This window comes from Gouania willdenowi, chromosome 8, assembly GCF_900634775.1.
Source record: "Gouania willdenowi chromosome 8, fGouWil2.1, whole genome shotgun sequence".
Classification (NCBI taxonomy): Eukaryota; Metazoa; Chordata; class Actinopteri; order Blenniiformes; family Gobiesocidae; genus Gouania; species Gouania willdenowi.
Genome location: NC_041051.1, coordinates 30,690,177 through 30,705,945, shown reverse-complemented (window position 1 = coordinate 30,705,945; position 15,769 = coordinate 30,690,177). Strand labels below are relative to the sequence as shown.

Here is a 15,769-nt window from a genome sequence, read left to right as displayed (position 1 = left end):
AAAGTGAGGAGCTTGAAGTTTGTTATTCATCACAGACAGTCAGACTGAGTAGCTAACTAGTTTAGCCTCTGCTAACAGAAATCCAGCACAGAAAGAATAACAATTTTACATCTCTGGATAAAAAGTCACTGTCACAGGGTTTAGACGACTTCTTGCTGTGTTTGAACGTAGTTTGAAACCTCAGCTGATGTTGTGGTTTATGTGGCGACCATTTTAACTGTCCATTGACTTCCGTTAGCGAAGCTAGTTGCTCTGGTAACAGACCCACGTGTTAGGCTGCCGTCATTTATGGTGGTAAAGTGTTACTGTGACTGTTTCTTCTGGTATTGTGAATTCGCCAGATTTCCTTCAACGTTCTCAGACGGCTCTTCATTTGTTGGATCCTTTATCTTCATGTTCATGTAAAACGGTGTACTCAGTGCTGCTTCTTTATTCTCTGCCGCCGGAAGACCTTCAGCCAGAGAGTCATGGATCTTCTGCCATGACCCCATCACAGACCTCCACAGTGCTACTCTCTCACTGATGAACTGTGCGGCTTCACTCTGGCTACCTTTAGCAAGACTGATGCTGTCTTTACAGATAATGAAAATATCCAAACCAACAAAGAGAGCATTGACTGCAATGAGACCGACCCGAGCTGATTTGGTGAGAGCTAAGGAAGATTTAGCTGCTACTTGACCAATGTCAGGGACATCTGAGGCCATCCTTGATGTGCTTTGCCCTAATTTACCCTCCTGAGCCACAGCTTTACCAACACTTGTCACAACCTCTTGGGTCTTCAACAGTCTGACACCAGCAGCTGAATCAACAACTGAATCAATGCTCTTTGCGACTCCACCGCCAGTGAAAACCGCCCTTCCCACCCCTACGGCAACTTCTACCTGAGCAGCTTTCAGCCTCTCTGCCATCTGACTGCTCACCTGATCTACACAATCCTGGAGGCTCTGAACATATTCCATAAAGTCCTGGAAGAGTTCCCTAGCTCTCTTGTTCTGTGTAGTATTGACTCCGATCTCTGTGACGGTTGTTGACACCACTGGTGATGCCCAACCCAAGCCCAGTCAATGTCAGTGCTCGAGAGGCTCCAAGAGTGACCGGCATCAATGCCAAGCCAACGATGGACATCACACCTCCAACCAAACCCACTGAGCTTCCTGCCACACTAGAGATTTTTGTGCCAGTGTGCATCCTGCTCAGCTGAACGGTGGTCTCCTCCAACTGCTGCAGAAACTCCAGCATTCTGGGCTGTCGCTCGATAAACTCTTTGACAAAGTGCTGGCCCGGTTCTTGCTGGAACAAGAAGACTTCACGTTCTCAAAAGGTAAAAAGAAATCGGAACTGTTCTACCAGGTTCCATTATAACAGAAATATCTTGAGTTGATTTCTTGTCCTGGAGTTTTCACTTGACAAAATGACGTCATAGAAATCTTTAACTATTACCAATAATTGGGTAATGGACATGTTTTCATCCCATCACAGGCAAAGAAAAAAAGCATTGACACTTCTTTTAAAGGGATGTGCTGTCTATTCACACTTCTGATATACATGTAATGTTGTACAATGCAGGATTCTCACAAGCGCTGTTGAGCGTAGAATACCCCCTGCGCTCCATTTTCAGCAACGTTGGGGGGGGTTTTCTGTTTTTTTTCCTTTTTTAATTGGTACCGTTGTAATAATTATTGCAAACTTGAACACAAAAGGGAATTACAGGCGTGCATGGGTTGTTTTGATTCTCTTTTTAATCTGCATAACTGAGAAACACATACATCAGCCACACCGTCTATATTCCACCATATTTATTCCAAGACGCGCAGGTCCCACAGCGCGTCTTGGAATCAGTCTTTTGAATAATTTTTAATGAATGGAGTTGAAGAACTTAAACTGAAGTTTTGACATGACATTATATATATTGTGAACTGTTACAGTTATTATTATATTAAATATCATATCATCAAATGAGTGTTCATGTGTACAATTTTTTATGTGTTTATACACAATGACTGCATTATTTATTGTACAGAAAAGTTGTTCCTTTGATGATTAATATATTAATTGCTGTAACAGAACTTTCAATTTGCCTCATAAAAATGATTTTTGTGATATCATACGAAACCAATATTGTTGCCTTAAGTATTGGTCGATACAGATGGGTGAAACTAAATATTTAGCTAATATACAAATTCACTGGAATAAACGTTTATTTTGGTACTCCAAAACATTTACATTTTGATTTAACATTTATATTTAGATTTAATATTCAACATTTAGATTTTAATTAATGAACAATTACGCAATTGCAATTATAATTGGCCCCAACCCTGGTATGTATATAGTTGTCTGTAAATATGTTTATGTGCATATATATCTCTTCTTTTCCTTATGGCGCGCCGATTGTAAAATTGTGCATGTGAAAATCAACAGCAACTTTTTGCAACATTTAGCAACAAACCACGTTTAAAAAACTTATGTGAAATTTTTTATTACATTAATTTTGACCAGATTTACAGCAATATTTGTGAAATTTGTGGTATTTTTTTCTCATAAAAATATAATGTAAATGTTAAATGTAAATGTAAATGTAAATTTAAATGTAAAAGTAAAAGTTAAATGTAAAAGTTAAATGTAAAAGTTAAATCTATATGTTAAATATTAAATCTAAATCTACATGTCACGGGTGAAACTAAATATATTAATTCACCAGAATGAGCTTTTATTTTGGTTCTCCCGGTGAATTTGCATATTAGTTTCACCTGTGAGATTTAGATTTAACATTTAACATTTACATTTAGATTTAATATTTAAATTCAACATTTAGATGTGTTTTGTTGTTGGACTTCTGTGCTCGTCACAGATTGTCCATAACAAACACCATGTTCAAGCATAAGGGTGTCCATATGTGCACTTGGCACCAGGACACCCTATCAATCAATCAATCAATCTTTATTTGTATAGCGCCAAATCATAACCAATGGTATCTCAAGGCACTTTACAGTAGAGCAGTCTTAAGGACGGACTCTTCATTTTATGGATACACACATATGCATATATACGTATATACACATACATATGTATCCCACACCCAACATGAATTCATCATGGCGGCAAGGAAAACCTTCTGTTAAGCAGCAGGAACCTTGTGTGGATCCCATTCCTATGATGAACAGCCATCCACCCTAGGCCGCAGTTCGATGATCGACTCCGTAGTCGTGTCATCGGACTTGCGGCCGCATGTCTTGGACACTCGGGTAAAGAGAGGGGCGGAGCTGTCAACTGATCACCACCTGGTGGTGAGTTGGCTCCGATGGCGGGGGAGGATGCCGGTTAGACCTGGCAGACCCAAACGTATAGTGAGGGTCTGCTGGGAACGCCTGGCAGAGTCTCCCGTCAGAAGGAGCTTCAACTCCCACCTCCGGGAAAACTTCAACCATGTCTCGGAGGAGGCGGGGGACATTGAGTCCGAGTGGGCCATGTTCCGTGCCTCTGTTGCTGAGGCGGCTGATCGGTGCTGTGGCCGCAAGGTAGTCGGTGCCTGTCGTGGCGGCAATACCCGAACCCGTTGGTGGACACCGGGGGTCAGGGATGTCGTCAAGCTGAAGAAGGAGTCCTACCGGGCCTATTTGGCCTGTGGGACTCCGGAGGCAGCAGACAGGTACCGACGGGCCAAGCGGAGTGCAGTCCCTAGTGAGGCGTTCAGGGCACGTCCCTCCGGAAGGAGGCCCCGGGGAAGACCCAGGACACGCTGGAGAGACTATGTCTCTCGGCTGGCCTGGGAACGTCTCGGGGTCCCCCCGGAAGAGCTGGAGGAAGTGGCCGGGGAGAGGGAAGTCTTGGCCTCCCTACTGAGGATGCTGCCCCCGCGACCCGGAAACGGCTAAGCGGGAGAAGATGGATGGATGGATGGATTTAGATTTAGTTTGAACAGTTAGATTTAACATTGACATTCTATTTTTACAAGAAAAGAAATATCACACATTTCACAAATATTGCTGTAAATCTGGTCCAAAAAAAAAAAAAAAAAAAATGTAATAAACTTATTTTATTTCTAAATGTTCAAAAAGTTGCTGTTTATCTCTAGCTAATATGCAAATTCACTGGAAATGAGCTTTCATTTTGGTACTCTCAGTGAATTTGCACATTAGCTAAATATTTAGTTTTACCTATGAGATTTAGATTTAACATTTACCATTGACATTTAGATTTAACATTTAGATTTAACATTTAGATTTAACATTTAGATTTAACATTTAGATTTATATTTAATACTTAAAATTTAGATTATGTTTTCACGAGAAACAAAATATCACCAATTTCACAAATATTGCTTTACATCTAATAATCAATTATTTTGAGCACCATGTGTGTTAAATACAAAAAATAAATTATAATTTTTGGGGAAGACTGTTTCCCTGCTCATGTCTGCCGAGTCGCTTGGGTGATAGGAAAATCCCCCAGCCAGTGCGGCAGAGCAGCTAATCACCGACAAGAGATTCAACATAGCAACAGGAACTATCCAATCAGCGTCGTCGAATCTGATGCCGCTTGGGCGATGAAAATATTGCCCAAATTAAAAGCCAAGTGTGCTATGGTGGAAACACAGGACCTGTGGAGGACAGCAATACGTCGTTGATGCGGGAAGTTTAAAAAAGAAAAAAAAGAAGAAGATGAAGTTGTGATAACAATGATGATGGATGACGTGGACAGTGAAACTATACACACACACACACACACACACACCTGCAGAAAGTCTCACTAAATCACATGTCAAAGTCAAGACCAATTCCGGCCGTTTAAAGGCAGTGTTTTTCAAATGGGGGTACATGTACCACTAGTGGTACGCGATCACACTACATGGGGACTTGAGAGAGAGAGAGAGAAAGAGGGAGAGAGAGAGAGAGAGAGAAATTAACAAATGAAGTGACCGGAAGTTATAAAAACTGTAGAAATAAATCTATTCAGACGCCACTAAATCAGAGTTCTTCCAACCTTGGGGTCGTGACCCCATGTGGGGTCGTCTGGAGTTTAACTGGGATTGCCTGATATTTTGATAAAATTTCATTAGATTTTAGATTTTTTTTAATTAATATTCTTTTTATCTGAAAATTAAAAAATAAAAATACAGACAAAAAAACAATTAGGATTACAATTGTGGTTTTCTTTTCTTCCAGGCTCTGTCTTTTCTTTTTATTCTTTCAGTGGCTCTGTTTTTTTTTTTTTTTTCCAGTGGCCATACCACATTTCTATACTTTCACTTTGTGAAATATAAATTCAGTTCAACTAAAAAGCAATAAAAAAAGAAAGAAAGAAAGAAAGAAAGAAAGAAAGAAAGAAAGAAAGAAAGAAAAATGTAGTCGGTCAAAGGGGGGACTTGGATTTAGAAATAAGAGAAATGGGGTATAAGCCTAAAAAGTTTGAGAACCACTGCTTTAGGACATACAGTACGGCCTGCAGTAGAAAATAAAAATGATAGAAAAAAAAGGAAGAATCAAGTTGTAAATGACCAACTAATTTGGTTGTAGATATTACAGTCCATTAAAATACACAATTCAAAAATACTCTACAATATTTACCTGCGCTCACAGTTTTCTCATATATCACATGATGGAAATCATGTTTCAATGTAAATTGTTAAAATAACTCTCAATTGTTTTGCATCATTTTCTTTTCCATTAATTCTGCAATTTAACTAAAATTATTCCCCAATAAAAAATGTATCACAAAACTAAGTAAATTCAGGTGAAGATCTCCCATGTGATTGATGGACAGTGTTGGCCAGAAGCTGCCTTTGTAGAGTTTGTCGCCACCTGCTGTTCACATATCCTCAGTACAGCTGTAAGAAACCACAACACCAGTATGTAAGGCAGACATAGGCAACTGGTGGCCCGGGGACCACATGCGACCCTCGCTCTAATTTTTAGCGGTCCCTAAAATAAATGCACAAAAACTGTCTCCAAAATTACTAAACAACAAAAAAAAAAATTGAGAGGAAAATATGCCAAATGACTTCAAAAACACACACAAAGCGAAAGTAAAAACACACAAAACAACAACAGAAAGTGCAAAATGAGAGAAAAATACATAAAACGTCCACAAAAAACTAAACTAAACAATAAATTAATCCAAAAACACATTAAATGACAACACAAACTTATTGTTTTTCCCCATATTAATGCTCAGAATGGTCATTATTCTAAATGCTGACATGAAAGTTAATAATGGGGCCCTTAGATCAGAAAAATCACATTTTTGTGGCCCCACGGTGGTAAAAGTTGATCACCGTGATGTATGATATGGGACGATATATTATACATGGCTCACAATAATGATATGATTTTTTTTTAAAGGGGGCACAGGTTTACTTACATACTCTTTGTTTTAATATTTAATATTTTTCCATGTTGTTATCAAGTGTTTCTCTGCTCTTGCCTGGCACATGGCTGCACATGTGTCTTCTTTTGTTATGATAGTAAAACATTTGTGATGTTCAGGGTCAAACATGAGCTCATCAAAGATAAACACATACACACATATGGTCAAAGCACAGTTTTAAAAAGTTTAAATTTTACATTATTATTTAAATTCTAGAAGATCAAACGATCAGTTATTGTAGTTAGTTAAAGATGCCATTTACTGGTGATTTAAAGTCATACAAATTATGTCAAAGATTTGTTGATTGATTTATTATTATTATTAATCATTTAGGGGTCTATTGTGTCTGTTTATTTGATTTATTAAGTATGTCTATATGAGTTGTTTTATGTGTATTAAGTTTAATATTTAAAATATAATGATTTGGATGATTTAGATTTGTGCATTCTGGTTAAACTATCTTTTTTAGTGTTAATCTTACTGTCTCGTGATCATATATTTGTTTTGTCTCTTCGCATACGTACATGGTTGTGTTGTTTTTAGATTTAGATTAGTGTATAAAGAAGGCATATAATTATAGTATTACACACAAAAAGAAACCATGAATAATAATCTATTCCAACAGAATGCAGAGGTCAGAAAGGAGCGACTAGAATGACTGAGAAACTTGTAGAGAAAATAAAGAACAACTTCATTGTTCTACTAACACTGTGAAGGTGTTTAACCAGAGCAGCAGGTCAAGAACTGGAGAAATAAGTCATTCTGTGACAAATTCAGGATCTGCATTCTCGACGAAAGAAGTGTGTTGTGGCTGAACGCATGATAAAATCCACGCTTTCTTTTTTTATTTTTGTGTTAAAGGAGCGTAGGGCAGGATTTGTGAAAAAAAATAAACATTCATTTTAAGTCTTTTAATGCTAATGGGTGATGAAGCACTCAAAACCAAAGTCCTAATTCCAGAAATAAAGCAGAATGAGAAGAAAACAGCTTGGAGACTGAAAGAAGACAAGCACAGTGGACTAAACTACTGTTTGTTTCCACAGATGTACGCAGAGGCATGTGCACAGGTCTTGCAGTAAACAGTCACATGAACGGCGAGTAAATAAATTACCGTGTCACAGTTGGAGTGCAGATCAGGCCGCATTTTATCGTCTGAGTCCGACCCAACAGTAAAAAACCTCATTTTTTTCTCAAAGAAATGACATATTTACATTTGTTTTAGTGGTAAACACTGATTTTATTTACAAACAACTGTTAATGTCGACATCAGATCAGTGCACAGGTAACAAGAGGACGTCAAAAACAAACAGGGGCGCAGTGCACGCAAGAGACCCATCAGATCTATTTACATAATCCGATTCAAATACGATATTGGTTAATTTATAATCATTCAATCCAAAATGATTCATAACTTGAAATTGATTCAGTAACTATTTTAGCTAAACTAATAATTCAACCAGTCTGACTGAATAACATTCCTGGATACTAAACAGTGCAGGTGAGCTTTCGTAGATTCCTATTGTTTCTTGTAAGGGAATCATCTATACATTAATTATGACAGAAAAAAGCAAGTAAAAAATATTTAGTGGCAAATATATTCACATTGTATTTGAATAAAGTCCAACCAACACTTTAGTTTAAATTAGCAGGATGTTAAAATTTCTGCTCTTCTTTGTCAATACAAAGTCTTCTGCTTGTTTTTTCCAACATAAAAATAATACAAAAATAACATAAAAAATGAAGTGGAACCAACATCTGTTCAGGTGAAATGAGCAGTGGTTAAACCTGATACTTTTTGTTTTAAAATGATGCTAACATGAGCTAACACAAACAAGCTAACACTAACATGCGCTAGTGCTGCAGCAGGAACGCGGCCAGAACTGCCTGTATGGTCGACTCCTTTAGAATATTTCTATCTATGCAAAAGCCAAAGTGTTTCCACACACTGGAACCCAAAAGTTGATTATTGATCAATTACTTGTTTACCAGCGTCTCTGTCATGCTGTATTCTGTTGTCTGCTGGCGCGTGGCAATGACATCACTGACAGTAACATCTTTATTCTTAAATGCACTTTTAAAACCCATCCATATAAAGTCTGCCATGCTTAATTCCAAAGCGTTACTTCCTTGTCTCGATACAAACGATTAATTTCTTTTTAAATCCGGAAGGAAAACTTGCCGAGCACAGATTGATGTAGTTGGATCGTAAAAATATAAATCGATTCATCAATTTAATGGATGAATCGTTACATGAAAGACTGATAAAATGACGCCTGTAGATCCAAAATTTGACCTGAAATTAGCATTATCTATTCTGTATTCACACAGCACTGTTTTATTAAAAAAATTTAAGATTAAAAAATCTGAATTTTCCCAGGAAAGTTTTAAGGATGTAAATAAGACTTGTTTATTATTCTTTCTGCCTGGTAAATAATGGTCGGAAAAAAAGTGAGGAGCTTGAAGTTTGTTGACTAATCAGCTAACTAGTTTAGCCTCTGCTAACAGAGTCGCAGCACAGAAAGAATAACAAAGTTACAGCTCTAGATGAAAAGTCACTGTCACAGGGTTTAGACGACTTCTTGCTGTGTTTGAATGTAGTTTGAAACCCCAGCTGGTGTTGTGGTTTATGTGGCGACCATTTTAACTGTCGACCGACTTCCGTTAGGGTAGCTAGTTGCTCTGGTAACAGACCCACGTTTGGCTGCCGTCATTTATACCGTGTTGATTTCACTTTGGTAAAGCTGGGAAAGTGTTACTGTAAATGCTGATATTAACAAAAATTCTTTATTTCTTTACTAAACCCAAAATAAACCGAAACATCAATTATTGCCCTCCCCTTCTGATAAGAGTAAAAATAAAAGTTGTTCTACAATAGGACGTCATAGAGTGAAGGTCAGCTACACCTCAGTTCACCTCGTCAATGGCTTTCTTCTGGTGTTGTGAATTCGCCAGATTTCCTTCAACGTTCTCAGACGGCTCTTCATTTGTTGGATCCTTTATCTTCATGTTCATGTAAAACGGTGTACTCAGTGCTGCTTCTTTCTTCTCTGCCGCTGGAAGACCTTCAGCCAGAGAGTCATGGATCTTCTGCCATGACCCCATCACAGACCTCCACAGTGCTACTCTCTCACTGATGAACTGTGCGGCTTCACTCTGTCTGCCTTTAGCAAGACTGATGCTGTCTTTGCAGATAATGAAGATATCAAAACCAACAAAGAGAGCATTGACTGCAATGAGACCGACCCGAGCTGATTTGGTGAGAGCTAAGGAAGATTTAGCTGCTACTTGACCAATGTCAGGGACACTTGTCACAACCTCTTGGGTCTTCAACAGTCTGACACCAGCAGCTAAATCAACAACTGAATCAATGCTCTTTGCGACCCCACCGCCAGTGAAAACCGCCCTTCCCACCCCTACGGCAACTTCTACCTTAGTAGCTTTCAGCCTCTCTGCCATCTGACTGCTCACCTGATCTACACAATCCTGGAGGCTCTGAACATCTTCCATAAAGTCCTGGAAGAGTTCCCCAGCTTTCTTCGTCTGTGCAGAATTGACTCCAATTTCTGTGGCGGTTGTGACGGCACTGTTGACACCACTGGTGATGCCCAACCCAAGCCCAGTCAATGTCAGCACTATAGAGGCTCCAGCAGTGAACGGCATCAATGCCAAGCCAACAATGGACAGCACACCTCCAACCAAACCCACTGAGCTTCCTGCCACACTAGAGATTTTTGCACCAGTGTGCATCCTGCTCAGCTGAACGGCGGTCTCCTCCAACTGCTGCAGAAACTCCAGCATTCTGGGCCGTCGCTCGGTAAACTCTTTGACAAAGTGCTGGCCCGGTTCTTGCTGGAACAAGAAGACCATCCGGAAGTGTTGGTCCATCCTGAGAGGGGACAAAAGAATGAATGAATGAACTTTACCATTGTACCATTGTTAGAAGTGTATGGTGGAAGACAAAGGAGGTGGTGGTGGACTACAAAAGGAACCTGTAGTCCAAGGAACCACGTTCCCTGTTACTATTGTAAGGTTTTTTCTATCTAGTTTCATTCTGGATAGTTTAATTGAGCAGCTTTGAAGACACATGACAAGAGTAATACTATTTCTCAGTGTAACTTATTCTAAGTTATAATCACAAGTACAATTGTAGCAGCAGTTCTGCAGCCAGCTCACAGGTTTTAGCAGAAGAAGACTCCCAATCTTTGGGAGTTCTACATTTAACCTCTTGGGTTGGATGACCACCCCTGAACACAGAATGGGGTGGCTGACTTAATGACAGTTCAGCCCTACCATGTGGCTGGCCTATTGTGTGAAGCAACAAGGACCCTCATAAAGACAGGTAACAAAACATGTGAAGCAATCATGGTACAATCAACATCTGATGTGAGGCCTGTCTTGTGGCCTCTAAGAAGTAATCAAGAAATATCTTTCACCATCCAGGGTGAGGAGGTGGACATTGTGGATTTTTTCAAGTACCTTGGGCTCCACTTTAACAATAAACTGGACTGGACCCTCAACCTGGATGTTCTTTGCAAGAAGAGCCAGAGTAGGATGTTTTTCTTGAGGAGACTGAGGTTGTTTGCTGTCTGCAGAAAGCCCCTCAAGTACTTCTACCAGTCTATGGTGGCATGTAAACTTTTGTGGGCTGTCTGAGCTAAAGACTAGTGAGACCTTCAGTCTGAATCTTGACCTGGACAACCTGGAGAAGAGGCTGACAAAAAGGGTAAAGGACAAAATACGTGCAATGTTGGACAATCTCTCTCACCCTCTGCATGATGAGTTGTGACTGATAAGCAGCTTGTTTCATCAGCAAATTATTCCACCCAGGAGCAGGACTAAATGATTCAAATTGGGTCTCTGCAAACCTCCACAACTCCCTCAAACATCTCCTTAAGTTGACAAAACCTGTATTATTTCTTTGCTACTTACGTTCCTCTTAACAATTTCACACCATGTTTTTTGTTTAAACCCACCTGATCTCATCCAGCAGATTTATGTGATCGAGCATCTTCTGAATGTAATCCTTTGACAAACCCTTGTGAACGTTGACCTTAATGATGTTGGTTTTCTTCAGGCCGAAGTCACATGAGCAGCTGTGGGATACAAAGTCAACATTTTTCAGGAGATGTTTCAGATTACTCAACATTTCTAAGTGGTTTGAAGAGTTTCTTTACCTTTTCTCAAGCTTCTCACATATGGTTTCGATGGTTTGGATGTACTTGTCCAGCCTATATGCTATGACTTCCAAATTTTTAAGTTTAGGCAGGAAGAACTCTTCATTTTCTTTCTTAAACTCCAGCAGCAGAGGACTGATGGAAGCTGTAGCTAGGAGAACAACTTGAATGTCGCTGAGAGTGACATCTACAGGCAGGCATAGCATCTCATTCTCCATGAACACGTGCAGCGAGGTGACTGCCAGCTTCTCCACAGCATCCAGGAAGCAGTCAAGCTTATTCAGACCATCCAGTGTGTCCCTCAACACCTCACTGAGTTCCTTTTCCAGCTCTGCGTACTGGTTCACTACAGAAGCCGCTGGGGTGAACATGTTCTTCATGTGTTTCAGAAAAGCTTGTCCTTTGTTCTTTGCATCGGTCACTTTGGTGATTTGGTCCATCCTGTCCTTGATGTCCATCATCAAGTCTAACTCCGTCTCTCTCCAGAGCATCCATTTAGAGGAATTTTCACAGAAGCTTTTCACTGTGAGGATGTAGCTGAGGGTATCCGTGGTGTAGCGGCACAGAGCGTTCTGAAGTTTCTTCCTGTAACACATTTAAAGACTTACATTTTTACGTTGTTTTAGATATCTGAGAAGATTAAATTACCTGCCTTTGGCAAGCTGTTTTAACATTTAATATCTATGCTTCATATTGGTTAGAAGTATTTGCAATTTAATTCTGCCTCGTCAAAATTGACCTTGCATATATCTGCCAACTTATTCCGCGACACATTTCTCGTACATGACTACAAGGTACGTCATTATACATATCCTAAAGGTAATTTTACCTTGTTAAAATGTGATTACGGCTTTAGGTACTCTGACTCTCTGTGATCACGGAAAACGGATGGAAAACCCTGAATTCACTTTCTCAAAGGTAAAAAGAAATTGGAACTGTTCTATCAGGTTCCATTATAAGAGAAATATCTTGACTTGATTTCCTGACCTTGAGTTTTCATTTGACGAAATGATCTCATAGTGAACTAACTATTACCCAAAATCATGGACATGTTTTCATCGCGTTACAGGCAAAGGAAAAAAGCATTTAAGCTTCTTTTAAAGAGACATGCTGTCTATTTACACTTCTGACTTACAAATACTGTCTAAATATGTCTATCCAGAATTACCATCACATATATCTACAACTTCTCATCGGACTGCTCCACGCTCGCCATCTCTGCTGCTTCATCAAATATTATCAAAGTAATTGTTAACAAAAAAAAAAGTTTCTATATGTCAAATAATTCAGATTTTTTAGATGCGTGTGTCGTTGTGAGGTGCTTCATTAAATTTGAGTTGCTTACAATGGATGTGGACAAAGTTTTCACTCCTGGATATAATGAACACTTCACATGTACATTCTTGCCTTTGACCACAATTAATTTAAAGTAGTGTTTGTATCGCTACCTTAAAAATACCAACTTCTCATCAGACTGCTCCACGCTCGCCATCTCTGCTGCTTCATCAGATCTGCAGTGGTTGTGTGTGTGTGCTGGCACATGTGTAAAAACACTGGCTCTGATTGGATACCATGAAACATGGCGCCGCCTCAGCCAATCATAATCGCTCACCTTGATTTACACCACTTCCTCACTACAGCTGCGTATGAAGCCAGGGGTGCTTTCGGATCACAGTTTATTCAATCATTGCATGTAACGCACCGCATTTAACGTTCAGTAACGTTAATGGCGTTGTAACGGTGTAAAAAGTCATTAGTTAAATTACCCCGTTACTGAAAAAAAAAAACGGTGCTACCTAACGTTATTTTAAAACGCCGTTATTCCAAACACTGCTCAAATGTCATTTTGCAGAGAAAGTATAAAAATTCAAGATATCAATCATGTTATTTTGTTTAGTCAAAATTGTAATTTTGTTTATCGAAAACAATATAGATTTCTTTAATGAAGGGAGTTAAAAAAACTTGAACTGAACATTTTGACATGACATAGATATTGTGAACTTTCAATCTGTCTAATTAAAATTATTTTTAAGATATCATACAAAACCAGTATTGTTGCTTTACGTATTGGCTGATACAGATATCAATACAATATCAGTACAGATTATATATAATTTTATGACTTATTTTGTAATGTGGAATGTAAGAAAAGGCTTGATTAAGTGATTTTACTCAGAGAACAACAGTCAGCAACAGTAGGCATGAGAAAAACTGACCCGTTTATTATCAACCAATGGGTTACAATAATATACATTTTAACTTTCTATAACATTATACATATCATGTTTTACAATTGAATAATATATTTCTATGAAATAATTAGAAGATTCTGAAAACAACCTCAACAAATCCAATAAAAACAATGTATAGATCTGAGTTTTTAGATGCAGAACGATATGATCCTTTTTGATTCGCTTTCTTTCTTTTTTTGTTGTTGCTGATCTCGGTTCCAATATCTGGCATCTTTTCTGTTTTCACTGGCAAATAAGTTGTGTTATTGTAATTTACACACACTTTTTTTTTCTTTTGTTTCACCAAACTTTCCTTTTACTTTAGATTTGAAAAAAAAAAAAAAATTGTAATGCAGTTACATACGTTCTTAAAAGTAGATTAAATAAAATAAATTATATTGAAGCAAAAGTAAATCCTTTGTTCAATATTTGTTGACAACATTTTCACTATTTTGCATTACAGAAAACAGCTCATAGTACGGTTTTTAATTTAAAATATCAGCAACGTTATTTGGGTTCGTTCGCACTAATTTTGAGTTTTGAGATCTGCACAATACATTTAATCAAAATTACATGATGTTTTTATATTTGCTTGTTTTTAATAAATTTAACTTTGCTAAGGGACTACGATATATAACCCATTCAGAAACACTTCCAATTATAATTTTTACACTTTCAATTTATACCATGATATGGAATTTTAGGTCATATCACCCAGCCGTAAGTTACATACATTTTAATTCCAAAAAATAAATTAGAAATAAATAAGATGACCCTGAAAAATAACCTTAATAAATTCAATAAAAACAATACATAAATCTGAGTTTTTAGATGCAGGCCGACATGATCCAAATTGCTTTTATTTAGTTTTTTGCGTATATCAGACCAATTTAAATTGTTAGTTATTTTAATTTACATAGGCCTTTCTTTTCTTTTGTTAAACTTAATTTTCTCACTTTCACCAAACTTACTTTTATTTTTTTTATTTTTAAAAAAGAGGAAAATGTATGTAATGCAGTTCCATGCATTTAAAAATAGATGAAACAGAATAAATTATCCTGAAGCAATAGTAAATTCTTTGTTCAGTATTTGTTGACAACATTTTCTACTATTCTGCATTACAGAAAAACAGCCCTAAGTTACATACATTTTAACCTTAAACAAGAATATTTTGAAATTGAATAAAATAAATTGAAAATAAATGGGAGGACCCTTAAAAATAAACAATTCATAAATCCGAGATTTTAAATGCAGGCTGATATGATCTGATTCACGTATTATTATTATTATTCTTTTTTTGCGTATATCGGACCAAAATCATATTGGGAGATTTTAAATTGTTAGTTATTGTAATTTACGCACACCTTTTTCTTTCTTTTGTTAAACTTGATTTTCTCACTTTCACTAAACTTACTTTTTATTTTGGATTTTTTTAAAAAGAGAAAATGTATGTAATGCAGTTCCATTCATCAATCCTAATAAAGGAGATTAAATAAAATAAATGTTTCTGAGGCAAAAGTAAATATTTTGTTCAGAATAGTTAAACATTACCTTGGGTCAGCCATCTTCAGATGCTGAAAAACTTTTATAAAGTCTTGAATCTTCAGAATGTGAGTGAAATGATCCTCCTACAGAGACATTTATAGTCACTTTTGCTTCAGTTTCATTTTCCTTTCTCAGCAGCACCACCCTATGTAAACATGACAAGTTTAACCTGCAGTATCCTACGGTGGCCGACAGGGACAGATTGCTGCAAAACACACAAACACACAAAACAAATGCAAAAAATGGTAAAACAATGCAAATGCCAAAAAACACACAAACCCAAAAAACAACTGCAAATTTTTTAAGTGTGTGTTTATGTTCACCTAGCTGTGTATGTATCAGGGTTGGGGGTCAATTATATTTTCAATTACCCATTTTCAATTACAATTACAATGACCAGCATTTTTTCCAGTCACAATAAAATTACAATTATTTTGCATCCTCAGAAAGTCA

The 15,769-nt window shown here is 37.6% G+C and overlaps 1 protein-coding gene across 1 annotated transcript; it reads right to left on the bottom strand.

Annotated features, from left to right (window-relative positions):
* Positions 1 to 302: 302 nt before the first annotated feature.
* Positions 303 to 15,370, bottom strand: LOC114468970 (uncharacterized). The gene is made up of 5 exons (XM_028456157.1): positions 15,323 to 15,370; positions 11,541 to 12,125; positions 11,340 to 11,459; positions 9,682 to 10,252; positions 303 to 767 (listed from the first exon to the last, which is right to left on the bottom strand). The coding sequence occupies exons 1-5, from the start codon at positions 15,334 to 15,336 to the stop codon at positions 303 to 305; spliced, it is 1,755 nt and encodes a 584-aa protein (XP_028311958.1). The 5' UTR covers positions 15,337 to 15,370.
* Between the last annotated feature and the right edge of the window lie 399 nt (positions 15,371 to 15,769).

Bases quoted from the DNA above. Each gene is read 5' to 3' on its own strand.
- LOC114468970 (XM_028456157.1), bottom strand. The intron at 11,460-11,540 runs GTAAAGAAACTC...TGTATCCCACAG, and splicing joins TGTGAGAAGCTTGAGAAAAG to CTGCTCATGTGACTTCGGCC. The intron at 10,253-11,339 runs GTGGGTTTAAAC...GTCCCCTCTCAG, and splicing joins AATCTGCTGGATGAGATCAG to GATGGACCAACACTTCCGGA.